This window comes from Acinonyx jubatus, chromosome D2, assembly GCF_027475565.1.
Source record: "Acinonyx jubatus isolate Ajub_Pintada_27869175 chromosome D2, VMU_Ajub_asm_v1.0, whole genome shotgun sequence".
NCBI classification, from domain to species: domain Eukaryota; kingdom Metazoa; phylum Chordata; class Mammalia; order Carnivora; family Felidae; genus Acinonyx; species Acinonyx jubatus.
Genome location: NC_069393.1, coordinates 58,988,684 through 59,005,629, shown reverse-complemented (window position 1 = coordinate 59,005,629; position 16,946 = coordinate 58,988,684). Strand labels below are relative to the sequence as shown.

The 16,946-nt window shown below is 55.2% G+C and overlaps 1 protein-coding gene across 5 annotated transcripts; it reads left to right on the top strand.

The window, feature by feature from the left end:
• The first annotated feature begins 1,966 nt into the window (after positions 1 to 1,966).
• LDB1 (LIM domain binding 1) lies at positions 1,967 to 15,480 on the top strand. Of its 5 annotated transcripts, none has more exons than XM_053206892.1 (11): positions 1,967 to 2,260; positions 10,373 to 10,475; positions 10,598 to 10,642; positions 10,762 to 10,837; positions 10,940 to 11,042; positions 11,216 to 11,388; positions 11,875 to 11,997; positions 12,230 to 12,313; positions 12,406 to 12,529; positions 12,734 to 12,876; positions 13,613 to 15,480. In XM_053206892.1, the coding sequence occupies exons 1-11, from the start codon at positions 2,236 to 2,238 to the stop codon at positions 13,841 to 13,843; spliced, it is 1,230 nt and encodes a 409-aa protein (XP_053062867.1). In that variant the 5' UTR covers positions 1,967 to 2,235; the 3' UTR covers positions 13,844 to 15,480. The 5 variants fall into 5 exon arrangements, with proteins under 5 accessions (XP_053062867.1, XP_026918722.2, XP_053062868.1 ...); XM_027062921.2 differs by having other exon boundaries at positions 1,968 to 2,260; positions 12,734 to 12,882; XM_053206893.1 differs by having other exon boundaries at positions 2,230 to 2,260; positions 10,581 to 10,642; positions 12,734 to 12,882.
• The last annotated feature ends 1,466 nt before the right edge of the window (positions 15,481 to 16,946 follow it).

Below are 16,946 nucleotides of genomic sequence, written 5' to 3'. Positions count from 1 at the left end.
GCAGGTACCAATTACAGAGGTTAAAGCCAGAGCTCAGAGTAGGGAGCTCAGGTCATTTGCTCTGTAATTCAAATCTAGGTATCCCAAATTCCAGGCATGGGTTCTGTTGCTTTTGGTTCTCCTTAATCCTTCTAGTGCTGACCTCTGCCTGGGACATGTGAGGAGGAAGTGGACAGAGGCAGGGGATGCTGCCAAACAAAATACCTGTATAAGTATGGATGGCTTCAGTCAGGTCCCCCTGCAGCCCCTGAGGTAAGGGAATACACAGCGTGGATGAGAATGCTGGAGTTAAGAGTGTGGCTGTGCTCCCAGCTCCCTTGCCCCATCTTCTCCTAAGCATATGGAGGGGGTCCAAGCATCTCTGGGTAGGCTGTCTTTTCAATCCCCAGACTATGCATCTGTCCATCATTTCGTGCTCCCTCAGCAAAAGCAAAAGATAGAGAGAAGGGGTCTCACACTTAAACCTTAAACCTTCACATCTTGACAGCTGGTCAAGCCAGCTGTGCAAACTTTGGGCAGGAGTGGGGGCCATCAAGCCCCCCGCCCGCCCCCGCCAAGTAATGAAGAGGAGGGTGACCCCCTACCCAGTCTGGGCCAGATGCCCTAGAGAGGGGACACCAGCCCAGGTCCAGAGTGTCTACTCCTTGGAGCCAACCTTGAAACTTAAGCTGGCAGCTGGGGACCCCCCAGAAGGGAGAGGGGCCAGCTCTTTCTTCCAGACAGCTCCCTTCCCCTCCCTCTTCCCTGCTAATAGGTATTTCCTGTTTATGAGGCAGCTAAGGCTGGGCTTTTGGGAAGGGATGGTGATGGAGGCTCTCCCCGCCCCCCTCTCCTTCCTAGGGCTGGGCTGGGGAGTCCTTGAGGAGTGCCTGAAGGTTGGGAGGCTCCTCCCTGGGGAAGGAGTGTTCCTTACATTGACCATCCAGATCATCTTTCCTCCTACCCCCTACCAACCCCGCAGCCCCTACGGGTAGGGGGCACTGGAGGGGTCTGCTTCCTGTTGTCTCCAGTCTCGAGGCCCTCAAAGGAGAGAAGCTTGCATGCGACGGGGAGTTGGGGGAGGCCGAGACTGGATGGAAAAAGGGGGAAGGGAGGAGAGCGTTTTGACTGATGAGTCAGAGCCCGCAAGGGGGAAGGATGGCCTGCAGATTACCCCCTCCCCAGACCAACCTGACGGTCCTTCCACTGCCCTCCTCCCCCCAGCAAAACGCAGATCTCAGCCCTAGGGCAGGGAGGGCGGGGACCATACTTAATTAACCCTTTTGGTTCTAGTTCTAACTGGTTTAGCAGGCAAGGGAGGGGTGGTTAATTTAGGGAGGAGGTGAGTTGGGTTGCTACAGGAATTAGGATAGTGCTTTTCCCCGCCCAGGTTGGGGTGGGGGGCACATGATAAAGGCCCTCCGGAATAAAACGGTAATCTCAGCAGAGAGCTTGGGCGCGGGTCGGCAGTCCCTTTTCCCTCCAGAGCGTGACCGGGGTGGAGGGAGAGCTACACCTCAGGCCCACCCTGGCTCCGCCTCTCCCAGTCCCAGCTCCCGCTCCGGCTCAGCTACGCTCCCAACTCGGAGGCACCCGGAGGACGGACACCGAGTATGAGGCTTCGCCTCTCATTCCTCCCACCGCCCTCCCCCTCTGGGGTCTCTGCCTCCGTCTCCTTTTTTAAAAGCTGCGTCACATGCATGCCGTTCCCCGAACGCTCCCGGCCCCTTGCCGCCCGCCTGCCGCGCGGCGCACGCACGTCGTCGCTCGCTGCGCGCTCGCCCGGGTCACTTTGACACGGCTCTCCCCTCCCACTAGCAGGCAATTAGCATATTAATAAAGCCCAGCCCAGCCCGGCTGGGGCTGGAGAGCGGGCGCCTACGAGAGCTAGTGCGCGAGCGAACGCGAGAGGGAGAGGGGGGCGAGCGGCGGCGGCGTTGGCGGCGGGGAGGGCGGCGGGAGCGCACAGACACGCACACGCACACGCGCACACACGGACACACACTCCGGGGACGCACACCCGCGCGCGCACACGCAGAGGCAGCTCGCCTTCCTGCCTGGCTTCCTTCCTGTCTGCTCCGCGCCTGACAGGCCCCTCGCTGCAGCCAGGGGCCGCCCGCACCGGGCCGAGGCCGGGCCGGGCCGGCGGCGAGGGCAGCGGGGCCGCGGGCGGCGGCGGCGGCTCATGCCCGGCCTGTCCCCGAGCGGGGCGGGCACCGTGACTCGGCTGGGCCCCCAGCGGCGGGCGATGTGAAGATGTCAGTGGGCTGTGCCTGTCCTGGTGAGTGGGGCGCGCGGTCGCCCGGCCCCTCCCTCCCTAGCTCTCTCGGTAGATCCCTCACCCCTTGTTTGGCATGAACTTGTGTGGGGGGCGTCGATGGCACGGCGGAAGTCGGGGGCTCTGAGGGGTATAGCGGGCTTTAGTCCGGGGGAGGGTTCTCCCCAACTGCAAATGCGCAGCAGCATAGAGGCAGGGGAGGGGGTGCTAGTGGAGGGGGGGGAGAGAAAGAGAGCGAGAGAGTGTGAGTGTGTGTGTGTGTGTGTGTGTGTGTGTGTGTGTGTGTTTTGGTGGGGAGGCTAATTGAGGAGGGGTTTGGGGGGCTGAAATTCCCAGAATTCCAGGGTGTTAGCCAATCAGAAGTGAGTTTGGACTTTTGACCCCCCCCCCTCAGGTCACCATAGAGTTTTGATTGGCTGGTTTGGGTTGCCCCCCCCCTTCTTGCTGCCTATTCGCTTTTACATATCCTGTGATACCCCCCTCAGGGCTCTTTCTGAGGACTGTTTTTGGGAGGAGGGATTGGTTGGGGCCCATCTTGCTCCCCTCCAAATTTTCCTGCCTGTTGCCAGGGAAGGTTAGCCCTCCTGAGGGACGTGAGGTACTCTGGGGAGGGGGGGGGGGGCTCAGATAATTGGGCCCTCAGGTCTGGCGTCTCCACCGTAGTGGGAGGGGGAAATGTGGCAGCTCCAGCAAGTTAGGAAATAAAGTGGTTTGTGGGAATTGAGTTGAGGGGAGCAGTACTTGACCTCAAAGTGAGAACTTGGGACAGGACTTAGGCCCAGATCCCCATATCCCCAAAACGTTTACCAGCTCTTGCTAGTGACAGCCTGGGTCTGAGTTCTTTCCTGGGGAAGGAGAAGGTTGTACCTCACTGCCAGGAGAAAAGAGGGAGGCTATGTGACTGGAGAGGTGGTCTTCAGAGGGCCCCCAAACACTGTCTATCCCCATTCTCAGGACTCTGGGTTCTTGCATTATGTTCAGGACCCCCTCTTGTCCCAGGCTGGAGTTAGCTTTATTCTGAAAGTCAGGTGTCCCAGGATCTAGCCTGGTTTGGATCCTTTGCTTCTCCACATGCCTTCTCTCTGGGAGCCCCATACTCCACAACTGAACCCTTGCCACACACACACACGCACACACATGCACGCGCGCGCGCACACACACACACACACACACACACACACACACACCGTCCCCAAGGGAAGCTGCCAGTGCGGAAGCTTCCTTGAAAATCATGTGACACAGGCCAAGCTGGGCTGGGCACACATTTAAAGTGCCTGCTGAGGCTGATGTTTAAGGGGCATGGGGCCCAGAGGTAGGGCTAGTAGAGTCTGAGGATCCTGGAGTATCTGGGTGTGGGAACCCCTGACTCCTGCTTGTAGAGGGTGGGGAGGGGAGGAAAGGGAAGAGCTTGCCAAGCTGGAATCCTGCCTGGCACCATCATTCCTTCTCATACCAGCTTGGTGTGGATGTTTGTATGTGTATTTTCTTTATAATTGCCCTATGCTGGGTACCCCTTCAGATCCTTCCATGCTCGGAGTCCTCTCATGGCCTTCATCCTCCATTACCACACATAAACATAGCAGAAACTAAGGCTGTGAACAAGCTAGAGGCCTGAGTCTTAAATTTTGATTCTTAGTTCCTACAAATGGTGGGTAGGAGATGGGTATGGAAGGGTTGTCAGGTTGGAGGTAGATAAGAGGTTGTTCCTGAAGTTGGGGCAGGGTGCCTGGGTCCAGTAGGAGAAAGGATAAAGTTTCTCCCTCATTTTCTTTGGGAGCAGCATGGGGACAGGAAGAGGACCCATGCACAGAGATGTGCGTGAGGAGGGACAGCTTCAATCAGTGCCTCAAAACACATGTTCCTTTTGTGTGTCTGGGTGGCGTGGCTAGAGGAGAGGGGGCAAAAGATGGTTAAGAGTGGGGTCTTTTTTCCTTAATATGAAGAAGACTTATGGGTTAATGCCACTGAGAATGGATGGAGGTTAGACTTCAAGGAGAACCAAATGGGGAGGGGACTGAGAGTGGCCTGGGGGTGGGGAATGTTAGGAGTTGGAGTGAGGGAGGGGACCAGACTGGATGGATGGGTGGGAGCACATGGTTGAATACAAGGGCATCCTGGCAGCATGTACAGTACAGGCCCAAAGATCCACCCCCCAACTTGAGCAGGCCTGGGGTGGGGGCCGAGGCGCCCTGGCAGGCCGCCTGCCTGCTGCCTGCCTGCCTGTCTGAGTCTCTCCTTTGTGCTCTGCTGTCTCCCGGCTCCTCCTCCTCCCCCAGCCCAGCAGAGACAGCACATGCCCCACACATGTGACTGAAGGAAGCCAGAGCATACGCAGACCCGCACACATGCACACACGGAAGGAAACACCACAAGATACACACACACACAGACACACACACACAGACACACACACATATATACCCCCAGCTCCCATAGTGCTCCTGGGGTAGGTAATAGCTCCTGAAGCTTTGGTCAGGAGCAGGGAGAACCTCTGCTAAGGGGCATCACCCAGGCATGGCAGGTTGCTGAGGGGACCAGGGCCTGTCTGGGGCAGCATGTGGCTCAGAAGGGTTAAGGCAGGGAGGAGTAGGGGGAGGGGAGGAGGCAGCAGTGGTGGCGGCTGGGAGCCAGGAGAGGAGGATGGCAGAGCGCCAGGCCAACGGGAGGCCGGGCACAGACAAAGGAAGGGGGGCAGGCACACTGGAGGCCTGGGTCAGGGAGCCCCAGGGGCCCGGGCAGGGGGCAGTGCTGGTACCTTATCCTGTGGGTTGGGGCAGGCTGCTGCCCTTCAGAGTTCCCACCTCCAGGAGGGGTACTCTTCCTCTTTGCTCTTTCATCACCTTTGTTATTCTTTGCTGCTCTGCTTTCTCCCCACTGCCCCCCCCATCCCCTCCCCTCCCTGCTCCACCAATTTTAGGGCCATCTAACTCAGACTTGCTTTCTTTAGTTGTACCTCTTCTGCTCCTGTGCAAATGGGGGAATTAAGTCAGAAATGAGAGAGGAGCAGCCTTGCTAGAAAAGGGGAACCAGAAGAAGGGCCCCGTTTTGAATGATGTGCCAGAGTCTTGATACATCTTGGTATTTAGGGGCCCTTCCTTCTGAAATTTGAGGAGACAAAGTGGGGGTTCTGAGCTCTAGACTGGGGGCAGAAGCCCGAGCACACGCCCATCCCTCTTTCCCGTGTAGACAGTCATTTGGGGCCTGGAGTGGCCATTCCTTGGAGGGGGAAGGGAGTAGGAATGGTTGCAGTGCCCCAGGGCTGGGCTTGTATGAGTGGGGTTAGAAGTCCAGGGTTCCAGCTCAGGCCCTCCTGTCTCACTATAATCTGTTCAAGTGAGCATAATATTTGGCCCTGTATTCAGTAAGAATCTCTTGAGGTATGGCCTACGAATGAACTTTGGAAAGTTTAAAGGCATGAAACAAACGACAGGAATTGTCCCGTAAGTGGAGGATAAGTGTAGTCATCCTAGAGTTGTGCTGTTAATTTGGGACTCAGTGGAATATTTCAGTTCCTGGTGGTTTCAATTCTGGGCAGAATGTTGCAGGGTCTGGCTGAATGTTATAGATTTCAGTATGTTTGTGAAAGCTGGAGCATATCATATGGCTAGACTGTGGTGGAGAATGGTGTGCAGGTTTCAGGGAGGGTGGTTTATGGGGTTAGTCTCTGGGTAACAAATGGCCAGGGTGTGCACATAATAGTCTGTCACAGGTTCTGGAGGTATAATGCAGTTTGGGTGTGTGTATTGGGGTCCAAGGGCATGTGTCACAGGTCCCAGTGTGTAAAGAAGCCAAAGTATGTCATAGGCTATGTGTGTGTCCTGGGTTTGGGTTTATCTTGCATTTGAGGTATGTCACAGGTTGAAGTGTGTATTAGGGACTGATTTATGTAAAAGTAAAATGAGTTTTTTACGTGAGGAGAATGTTCACAGAGCCAGATGCAATATTATTGCACAACCAGTGTGTCTATCATGAGAAACCTTGTCATGGGGCTGTGTGAATGTGGTTGGCGCGGCAAGGTGGGGCATAGGGAACAGAGACTCAAATTGCAAAGAAGTAGGAAGGCTGTATGGCTGCACCCCCTCGTGTGTTGTGTGCTGTGGTGTGTGTGTGTGTTTCCTTTTTCCTATGTGTCCGGGTAGTAGACCTGGACCACTACCCAAGTTTTGGAAACACCTCCTCTCTTGGGAATTCCCCCCCTTGCATTGGAGAACATGCTTTACTTCAGTAACCACATACCTTTTTTTTTCCCTGGGATGGTGGGAGGATTCAGCAGCAGACGAGGCCCTTTCTGGGGACCCTTGGATGGGCAAATTTGCCTTCCCCAGTTCTGACAGTGCCTCTTTCCCCTGCACCCACCCGACTCTTATGGTGGGGGTTAGGGAAGGGGGCTAGGAACTTAGCTGGGTTGAGGGCAGGGAGCCTGGAGTGCCCCCCTCCCTGCAATCACTGTTTACAGGTTGAAGCAGAGTGTGGCTCTGTCAAAAATAACCCCTTGGAGGTTTCCCCCAGCTGCTCTGGGATTTCACCAGGGGCTGAAGCCCAGGGTGGCAGCTCAGGCCAACCTTCAACCCCAGAGATCACAGGGGAGAGGAAGAGAGATTTAGGGGACATTGGGGAAGCAGTTTGAAGATACTGGGAGTCTCCAGGGAAGAGAGCACTCCTCTCCATCCCTGTCAGTGGCTCCAGCCCTCCTGCTCACCCCTGAGCACCAAGCTTGGGGCTGGGATGGGGGCATTTCAATTCCTGGCCCCACACACCTCCCCTCCATCCAGGTCTCTCCCCAGGCCCAATCTGTTCTGCCTCCATCTCTCCCTCCCATCTCTCTCGGTCTCTGTCTCTCTTTTGTTTTTCTCAGCAGTCCTCCCTGCCTGCCTCCGTCTCTCCCTCCCTCCCTCTCTCTCTCCCTCTTCCTCTTTCCTCGCAGGGAGGGGGCGGGGCCAGTGGGGGCAGCTCCACCCTCCGCCCGCCCTGGGGCCTCATTCTGAGAGAGGCTCGGAGAGCGAGCGGGGAGGGAGGGCTAGAAAGGGAGAAAAGGCAGGGAGCCGGCGGGTGCTGCGTGTGTCTGTGCGTGTGCAAGTGTGAGTGAGTGTGAGTGCTGGGCCCTGTCTCTCCTGGTGCCCTGGCGGAGGGGCCTGGTGGCCTGGGGAGGGCGGGCGGGCTGCTCGGAGGCAGAGGCAGCGAGAGGCGGCGGCGGGGAGAGCCGAAGAGGAGGAGGAGGAGAGAGGAAAGAGCGGAGCAGCCATTGTTGAGGGAAACCTTGCAAACAAAGAAGGCTCCGGACTCCCCGCGGCCCCCCGCCCCCCAGGCCGGCCCCCTGGCCCCTAGCCCCCGGCCCAGTGGCCATTGTAACTTTCCCCCGGGGCTGTGGCCGCCGCGGGGCGGGCCGAGGCTGTGTGTGCGAGTCTTTGTGCGGCCCGCGGAGTGGAGCTCTCAGCCAGGCCTGCCTGTCCCACTTGGGACATGAGCGGCTGAAGTTGGCCCCCTCAGCCCTCACCCCTGCCAGGGCTCCGCTGGGCTTCCAGCCGCTCCCCGCACCTCTCTTGGCCCCCTCAGTTCTCCCAGGTAAGTCTGGGCACCGTGCAAGCCTGTTGGGGGTGGGCGGAAGATCCTGGGTCTGGCCCAGGCCTGGTATGCTAGCTGGGGCAGAGCTGGCCCCAGCTCAGAGAGGCCAGGGCTCTCAGGCTTGCTGACCTATGGTCAGCCCCCAAAGGAAGGGGGCCTGCCCTCAGGTCAGGCTGGTTACCATGGAAATGCTCAGCTGGAGGTGCCCCCCTCAGCCCCAGGATGCAGCTTCCATCCTGAGAAACTTTACTAGTTCTGGGCTCTTCCTCTCTTCTCCCTCCTCCTAAGGGCTCCCAGATTGCTTGGGGATGGGGGGGGTGTATGTGTGACTCCGAGGCTGATGACACATCCCCTTTACCCCCACCCCCACCTTGCTCTCTCTACCCCTGTTGCTGGGGACAGGCAGTAACAGGGACAGATGGTCTGGGTGATGTTCCCTCCCCTTCTCTTCTCACTCCCAAGCCCTTGTGCTGGGGCTACTGGGAGTTGCTATGGCTCTGGAGAGATGCTGAGTTTGTGTCCATTCACTGGAGGTATAAATAGAGGCCTCAGAGCTTCAGGCTTTAGCTCTTCAGAGCTGTTCCCAGCCCCGGCAATGTTTGTCAGGTCTCTGGTGAGAGAAATTGAAGCTCTGAAACTTTTTTCAGAATCAGAGAGGAACCCAGGTCTGCTTCCTCCCTTCTGAGGGTCCTGAGCTGACAGATTTCTTCAGATAGCCCTGAGACTGTGGGGCAGGGCCAGTGATGCCTTTAGGGAAAGGATGGCTTCCTTAGGGGGCAAGGGCAAGGTCTGGTAATCTAGACTCTTGGGTTTATTGACTAGACCCAGCCTCTGGTAGACTTCGGGAGTTTGGACTTCCTATGTGGCCTTAGTATACCTGTCTGTGGAGTGGGGAGACTTGGAGCTGGGTGGCACTGTCTCTTTCCTAAGGATACAGGCTCCTCATTCAGTCCAAACTGGCATGTGAAGGTTGTGTGTGCTGTGCTGGGAGCATGTGGATGTGGCCTGCGAGAGAGCATGAACGGGGCAAGGGCCTGTTGCGGCCACCCTGATCCTGCCTGGGGCTGCTGGGTTCCAGCTCTTGGTAGGCATGTTGGAACGAGCTGAGGGTGGAAGCCTGCTAGGCAGGATGAGGCACACGCGTGTGCAGGCACACACAAGCTTTGAGTCTTGGCACCTTCAGGAACTGTGTAGTGTAAGCCCCTCTGGGACCCTCCGTTTGCCCATATTGTGAGGAGGGGGCCCTGGAGAGATAATTAAATGATGTGTGTTGGCACAGGGTCTTCCTTTGTCTCTTTCCCCTAAGGAACAAAATAGATTTTGTATTTAATTTGGGGAGGGGGCTTAGATATGGCCAATATGGCTGCCCTTCCAAATGCAAACAAGTTTTGGGGTGGCTAGGAAGCACCTATGACTGGGTTTAGAACCTTTGGTGCTGTGTCTCAGTTTCCCTTCCTATCTGGTTGGGAGGGGGAAAATAGAATTGTAGGGGTGCCTGGCTCGTACCCAACTATGAATGTAATACTTCTAGTCAGGAAATAGTATACCAGGAACAGTGTGCTGCTCATTGAGGTGGAGAGGTGACACATGTGCACATACACAGAGACACGTGAGCAGAGACCCCTGTCTAGTTACCACTTGCCTCCTAGACTAAGCCCCCTGGAGCCTAGATTTCCTCCTTCCGAGACCTAGGTTTGTAAGTAGAGTGGAATCCATTGGAGGCCTATCTCCCTCCCCCACTGCAAGTCTCAGAAGTGAGAGGAGGTTGAGGCTTTGGGTTTCTGGTTTGGAGACAATACCAGACCCATGGTAGCTGTGGGGGAGGGGGCTGGGCTGATAAGGGAGTGGCCGTTGGTGGGGGAGGCAGAAGGCCCAACTGGTTATCTGGTGGGAGGCACCCAGCAGGCACCCACTCCCCTTTATCTTTCTATCCCCTGCCCTCCTGAGACCCTGGGGGTGGAGGAGGGGCAGGGAGTTGGCAAAATCCCGGTTCCGGTTCCGTTCCCCAAGCTTGGTCTCCAGAGGGCATTAGAGGGGTGGAAATACTATAGGATATGGGAATCAGATCTGGGCTCAAGTCCTAGCTCTGCCAATTGCTACCTCTGTGATCTTAGCAAGTCCCCTCGAGCTTTCCGTTGCCTCATCTGTAAAATGGGGATTTTATAGTTGACCCTGCTACCTCACAAGGTTGTTGTGATGAGTGAACAATACTAGGTGGATGTAAAGGGAATTTATCAAAATTAAATTGTAATGTTTGGATATTCATTTATTCTATGGTGTTGACATTTCTTTGCTGCTTCAATTCTATCATCCAGGGCTCAGCACATGAAGAAATGGGGTCTTGGGTATTAGGGCTAAGTACTTCTAGTTTCATAATAAAATAAAATTGGAGGCAGATTTAGCAGCAGAGGTAGGTGTTCCATAGGGTAGTCCCCCTCCCCTAGTCCACCCACTCTGGGTGCTCTGGAAGACCAGTCCCTTTCCACACAATCTAGTAGACTTCCAGGAAAGCTTCCTGGGACTCAGGGCACCACTTCTCTTTTTCCCTTCTAGGTTGTTCCTCAAAGTCATTCAAGCTGTACTCGCCGAAGGAGCCCCCGAACGGCAACGCCTTCCCTCCTTTCCATCCCGGCACCATGCTAGATCGGGATGTGGGGTGAGTCTTATCTACTTCCCATCCCTTCTCCAGATGGGATCCTGCCTGAAAGGGGGAGGGAGTGACACCCCCAATAATTCCTGTCTTCCACTCCCATTCTCATAGCCTCTTCCCTTACACAGCCCAACTCCCATGTACCCGCCTACATATCTGGAGCCCGGGATTGGGTAAGTGGAGTCCAGTGAGGAGGGAGGTGCTTTCCATTACATGGGGGAAGGCAGAAGTGGGGGTGGGGTGGAGTGGGGAGACCCTCTTTCTATTGACCTCCCTTCTTCACTTTTCCCAGGAGGCACACACCATATGGCAACCAAACTGACTACAGAATATTCGAGCTTAACAAACGGCTTCAAAACTGGACAGAGGTATGGCAAGGGGAAAGCGGCTGGGAAGGGGGAGGGCCATCTGGGAACCCCTGGGATGTCTTCTGACATACACACACAAACACCTTTCCCTGTGCTCCTTAGGAGTGTGACAATCTCTGGTGGGATGCTTTCACAACTGAGTTCTTTGAGGATGATGCCATGTTAACCATCACTTTCTGCCTGGAGGATGGACCAAAGAGATATAGTGAGTGGCCTTTGGGGGTCCTGCTGGTTCTGCTATGAGAGCATATACTTCCTATGTCCTTCTAAGGACTGGGAGTAGGTATTTGTCTCCGGGGATCTGTCTTGGCAGTTATGGCATCTGCCTGACCCTCTTACAAGTCCTTCTGTTCTAATGAATTTGTCCCATCTCTACAGCCATTGGCCGGACCTTGATCCCACGCTATTTCCGCAGCATCTTTGAAGGGGGTGCTACGGAACTGTACTATGTGCTTAAGCACCCCAAGGAGGCATTCCACAGCAACTTTGTGTCCCTTGACTGTGACCAAGGCAGCATGGTGACGCAGCATGGCAAACCCATGTTCACCCAGGTCAGCAACCCAGCTGGATGTGGAATACTGAAGCACCTGGGTTTGATTCCCCTCCTTTCTCCCAAAATGTACTCAGCTGTTCCCTAGGGAGGCAAAAGGGGAAGTGGCAAGACCAGAAGGGAGGGGCAGGCATGGTGCAACATCCATCAGATGCTTACTAAGTTTGTACATGACAGTTTTCTGGGCTGCAGGGGCACACCAGTGAATGAGAGCCTGCCCTCATAGAGTTTATAGCAGATGAGTGTATCACTAGCTACTTGGGAAGAGGACAAGGGTCTGTTAAAGCATTTCCACTTTGTGTGTGTATGTGTGTAAGGGCCAGGGGTGTGACAGGTAGATGAGGGAATGGTCTTTGTCAGTTATGCACCCAGATTTATGTGCAAGTGGCAGAAGTGTGTTCAGTGGGAGAGTTGTGAGCAAACGGGAGAGCAGGTATATTTTCAGGCACGTGGGGAGAGGGCAGAGATGTGACAAGCTTGTCTCCAGGTGTGTGTGGAGGGCCGGTTGTACCTAGAGTTCATGTTTGACGACATGATGCGGATAAAGACGTGGCACTTCAGCATCCGGCAGCACCGAGAGCTCATCCCCCGCAGCATCCTTGCCATGCATGTGAGTTGTGGGCAGGACCCAAAATGCAAGGGTGAGGGCAGGCAGTGGGAAGAATGGATGGAATAAGGTCTGCCATTTCCTGACAGTGACCTCAGACAGAGGGTTAGAGTATCTCCATCTGAAAAATGGGTTTCATAACAGCCCCTCTTCTCTCTCTGAAGTGTCAGGAGGCTCAGTGATAGGGCAGGTGAGCAGATGCAACCCAGGTTCTAGTCTTTTTCTCCCCATCTAGGCCCAGGACCCCCAGATGTTGGATCAGCTCTCCAAAAATATCACCCGGTGTGGGTTGTCCAATTCCACTCTCAACTACCTCCGAGTGAGTCCTTGATCACCCAGTTTCTGCCCCATCCCATTTGGAGTCAGCTCCATGTCTCTCTCCTGACAAGCCACCTCCTCATCTCCCCCCAGCTCTGTGTGATACTCGAGCCCATGCAGGAGCTCATGTCCCGCCACAAGACCTACAGCCTCAGCCCCCGTGACTGCCTCAAGACCTGCCTTTTCCAGAAGTGGCAGCGCATGGTAGCACCCCCCGGTGAGTGCCTTGCACCTGCACCTGCTCTAACCAGGATCTGATGAAGCTCCCCAACGCGCTCTCTCTGTCTCCTCATGAAGCCCCTTTCTCACTCCTGGGTCTGCAAGATTGGGATCAGGGTAGGCTCAGGCTCCTTAGGAGCCAGAATGGGGAACAAGGGACCCAGGGCCTTGCCCTTCCTGAGTCTCCTTTTCCTTGGCACAGCGGAGCCCGCGCGGCAGCAGCCCAGCAAACGGCGGAAACGAAAGATGTCAGGGGGCAGCACCATGAGCTCGGGGGGTGGCAACACCAACAACAGCAACAGCAAGAAGAAAAGCCCAGCCAGCACCTTCGCCCTCTCCAGCCAGGTACCTGTAAGCATCTCGGCTTTCTTCTCTCTTCTGGGCTGCCCTACTGCTGACCCCTGACCCTTGACCCTGTCCCAGCCTGAGCTCACTAGCAGGCATAGAAGCAAAAACAGTTTTTCCTGGTGTAATGTGCCAGCATGAGCTGGCTCCTGTCACTGATGAGAGTCCTTGTCAGTCAAATGCCATGGTTGTGATCACAGACTCAGACAGAACATAGGACATAAAGGGGCAGAGACAGCTATGAGAACATTTGGGTGTTCAGGATAGACAGCTTAGGGGCACACATACCATCAGAGACCCACACACTCACACTAACAGAGGGACACATAAATTTGAACGTGTGCGAATCTAGAATACACATATGTACATGCACACGCTTTCCCCATTGGTGTTTTTTTTTTTTTTTTCTTTTAATCTGCTCCCTCCCTATTATATGTGGACAGAAGTTTAGGAGCCCCCTGAAGTTTGGGGGAGAGGAACTAGGGAGCTAGGGGAGTAGATTGACTTCTAGAATCTAGTACGTGTGGGTCAAAGCCTGTGATGCTCTGCAGTCCTTCAGTGGGAAGGATTCCAGGGGCTGAGGGTGTCAGAGCATTTGGGGTTTTAAACTTGGGTATGAGAAGGGGTTGGGGGTGTTGAGTTTCCTGGGTGGGTATTGGGGCTCTGGGGGTATCTGCTGCCCTGGGCCGGGCGAGCCCCTGCCCCGATTATGTTTGGGGACCTCCGCCACTCTCAGGATGTGATGGTGGTGGGGGAGCCCACCCTGATGGGCGGGGAGTTCGGGGACGAGGACGAGAGGCTCATCACCCGGCTGGAGAACACCCAGTTTGACGCGGCCAACGGCATTGACGACGAGGACAGCTTTAACAACTCCCCCGCCCTGGGCGCCAACAGCCCCTGGAACAGCAAGCCTCCATCCAGCCAAGAAAGCAAATCGGAGAACCCCACGTCACAGGCCTCCCAGTAAAGGCCTTTCCATGGCCACCCAGCGCTCTGCCTGCCTGCCCCACCCCTCGCAGCCCCAGGGAGCAGAAGACAGAATGAAGAGACTGAGCATCTAAAATGGGCAGCCTCCATCCACCCACTTCAGGGAGGAACTGGACTTGCTGGGGGCAGGTGCCAAGATTTGCCCCCCAGTGGCCCTGGGCGGGGCCTGGCCTCTGCAGAGCCTTTTTGGGGGGAAGGGGGTACTCATGTGGATGCCTACATGGACCCTGGGCCTCTGAGAAATGTCCTGATCACCCCCCAGGGCATTTGCATCCATCCTCACCCCAGGTTCTGGGTTCCCAATCCTCCTGACTTCACCCCCTTCAAGCCTGGGGTTGTCTATTCCACAGCCCTTAGGGACTTAAAATTATGGGGCTTGGTTGAGTGCCCCTTTCCTAAACCTTCCCCTAGGTGGCTGGTAGTAGAGGGGTAAACCTCTGGCTCCTCCCTGCAGCCACCTATCCCAGCTCCCAAGTTTTTTAAAAAATAATATTATTAAAAATGTAAGTTTAAAAAAAAAAGTCACACATGTACCCCCTCTTCCCCTTATTAAAAGTCCAGCTACCTCCCTACTCCAGGCAAATCCGGGGCTTAGGGCCCACGTGGAGGTGAGTGTGGGGTGTGGGGGGGGTATGCATTAACATTTTATACAGTTTGAGAGCTTCAGACCAAGGAGATACTTTGCCATCTCTCTTCCCTTTTCCTCTGGGTGACTGGAGTTGGGGAAGGCATGCCTTGGGGTAGGGGGCCGTTGATGGCCTCACCTTTGTGACAACCCCCTGCTGTTGTCTCTGTCTTCCCATCCTCCAGGACTCTGGCCTGCCCTCCTAGTGCTTGTGACTCCCTCCCAGCCCCAACCCCCTCCCCCATGGTGTGTATATTCTTTACAAGTCCTCCACTAGAGCAGCTGTCTTGGATGGGGGGAAGGGAGGCTCCCTCCCTTAGGAAGTGTGGAGGGAAGGGAGCAACCTTGTTTGTTGCTGTTTTTTTGTTTTGTCTCAGTTGGGCAGGCATGGGATGGAGGGGGAGGGGCTCGTCCACTCTCTCCAGCACTCTCTTTCCCCAACTCCTCAAACTGTGTATCTGGTCCTCCCCTGTCCTCCACAGAGGGGAAGGAGCCATTGAGGATGGCCCAGCTCTAAGCCCACCTGGGAGCAATAGACCTGTGTCCCCCAGCTGAAGTAAAGGTCTTCATCTCCAATATCCCTTCCATCCCTTTCCTCATAGAAGGGAGTGGGGAAGCAGCCAGGATCCTCAGCTCTATTTCACAGTTGGACACACGGATGCTCTGGGCCCAGGGTGAGGCCAAGAGCAGGGTCCCGTGGGTCTGGGCCCAGCTCTGTGGCTTCGCTGCCTTTTCCTGTGGCCAGTTCCAGAAGTGGTAGCACCACCTCTCTCCCCACTCTTCCTTCTGGATTCTCGGGTCCCCCACACCCAGTTTCCTTAACTCCAGCTGCCACTGTTGGAAGGGTATTGTGTCAGGAGCTGAGGGGTGGGGTGGGGAAGATGGATGTCCCACCCCAAATGTAATGCCTTTTTTTTTTTTTTTTTTTTTTTTTTTTTTTTTGGGCCATTTGAGTCATGTATGGTACCGATCAATAAAGAGACTTTTTGGTTTGAGAGTGTCTTGGTTGGTCATTGCTGCCTAATAACCACTAAGTTCCAGGCAGTCTTTTCTCCCTCCTTCATGCAGTCCCTTAGGGACAATGACTGGTCCCTAAGACCAGTCATTGGAAAGGAGGTAGGAATTAAGCTGTGGATCCCCCTTCAGTCTCATCTCACAATGCCCCTCTTCCACCGTTGCTCCTCCTGTCCCAGGCTGGCCCTGTCTCCCTCAAAAGTTGACTTTTCCACCCTCTGGGGCTGTTGTTCCTTGCCCCTAGCTGTCCTGGCTGCCAGACAGGTGGCCCTGAGGCAGGGTTCCTGGGACAGAAGGCCTTGGATCAGGCTTTTGGAGGGGGAGGGATCCTTGCGGAGGAGGGCGCTTGGGTTTGAGGAGCTTTGGGTGGTTAGAATGACTGGGAGACTTGGTCCTATTTTTGATAGATTCCTGCCCCTATCCAGCCTCCAGCCTCCTGCTCCTATCGGGCCCAGCCCAGCTGAGCTCTCTGAACTAGGATTCCCTGGTGTTAGGTCTTGGGTGGGGAAGTAAGAGTAGCTTGATTGATTGTACCCTTGCTGACTTTGGGTGGGGACACAGGAGGATGCCTGAAAACGGTTGCTAGGAGGCAGCCTGAAGTTCCTTAGGTGGAAGGAAGAATAGGGTGCTTTCCAGATTCCTTTCCAGGTGTTTACTCCCCCCGGCCCCAAGTCCCCTCCTCTCCCACCATTAAAGAAGATTGGCAAGATAGGGAAACCCTGCTGTGGATTGGGGACGGAATCTTAGCACCTACCAAATCCCCCTATCCAGACTCCCATTTTCATCCCAGGGAGGGGAATCGGGCCTTTCAGACTATTCCCCCACTAAATTCTCTGGATTTGAAGCAAGTCCTCATAGATGTGTACCTCTACCCTCACCTCCCCAGCTGGCAGGAAGAAACCAGAGGAAAGGACTACATGGCCCATTCCACCCCTCTCCAATCCATATGGTTACCTTGGCCCTGCCCTGCTGCCAGCCCAGCTCCTCATTGCCCATTGCCTTAGGACCCCAAAGGCTTGCATTTGTGCACATGCCCACTTCACTCCTCTGCAGGCCTGACCTGATGGAAGGACATTGACCAGCCAGCTGCTACCACCAACTTACCTGGGAGTGCTAGGTAACACCTACCTGTGGTGTGTCTGCTTTTGTAACTAGGTGTACATCTGGCTTTCTTGCCTGAGTGTGTGCCAGGGTATGTATGTGACTGGGCTGGGAGAGGGCTTGGATATGGGTGTGTAAGGAAGCATTGCATGTGTGAATATGTATGTCGGCTTGTCTATGCATTTGTTTGTGGGATGTGTCTTGGTGGATTCATTAATTCAGCTAATGTTCATTGAGCCCTCTCTAGGTGCAAGGCCAAACTTCAGGTACTAGAGAGATGGTGCTGAACAAAGCAGAAAGGCGTGACTACTGGGTGTGAATGAGAGGCTACAAGTACATAAAT

What these genes read in the sequence shown, in the direction of transcription:
- LDB1 (XM_027062921.2), top strand. Translation starts at nt 2,236, where the DNA reads ATGTCAGTGGGCTGTGCCTGTCCTG. An exon ending in ATGCTAGATCGGGATGTGGG is followed by an intron (nt 10,476 to 10,597) that starts GTGAGTCTTATC and finishes TCCCTTACACAG; the next exon opens with CCCAACTCCCATGTACCCGC. An exon ending in TATCTGGAGCCCGGGATTGG is followed by an intron (nt 10,643 to 10,761) that starts GTAAGTGGAGTC and finishes CACTTTTCCCAG; the next exon opens with GAGGCACACACCATATGGCA.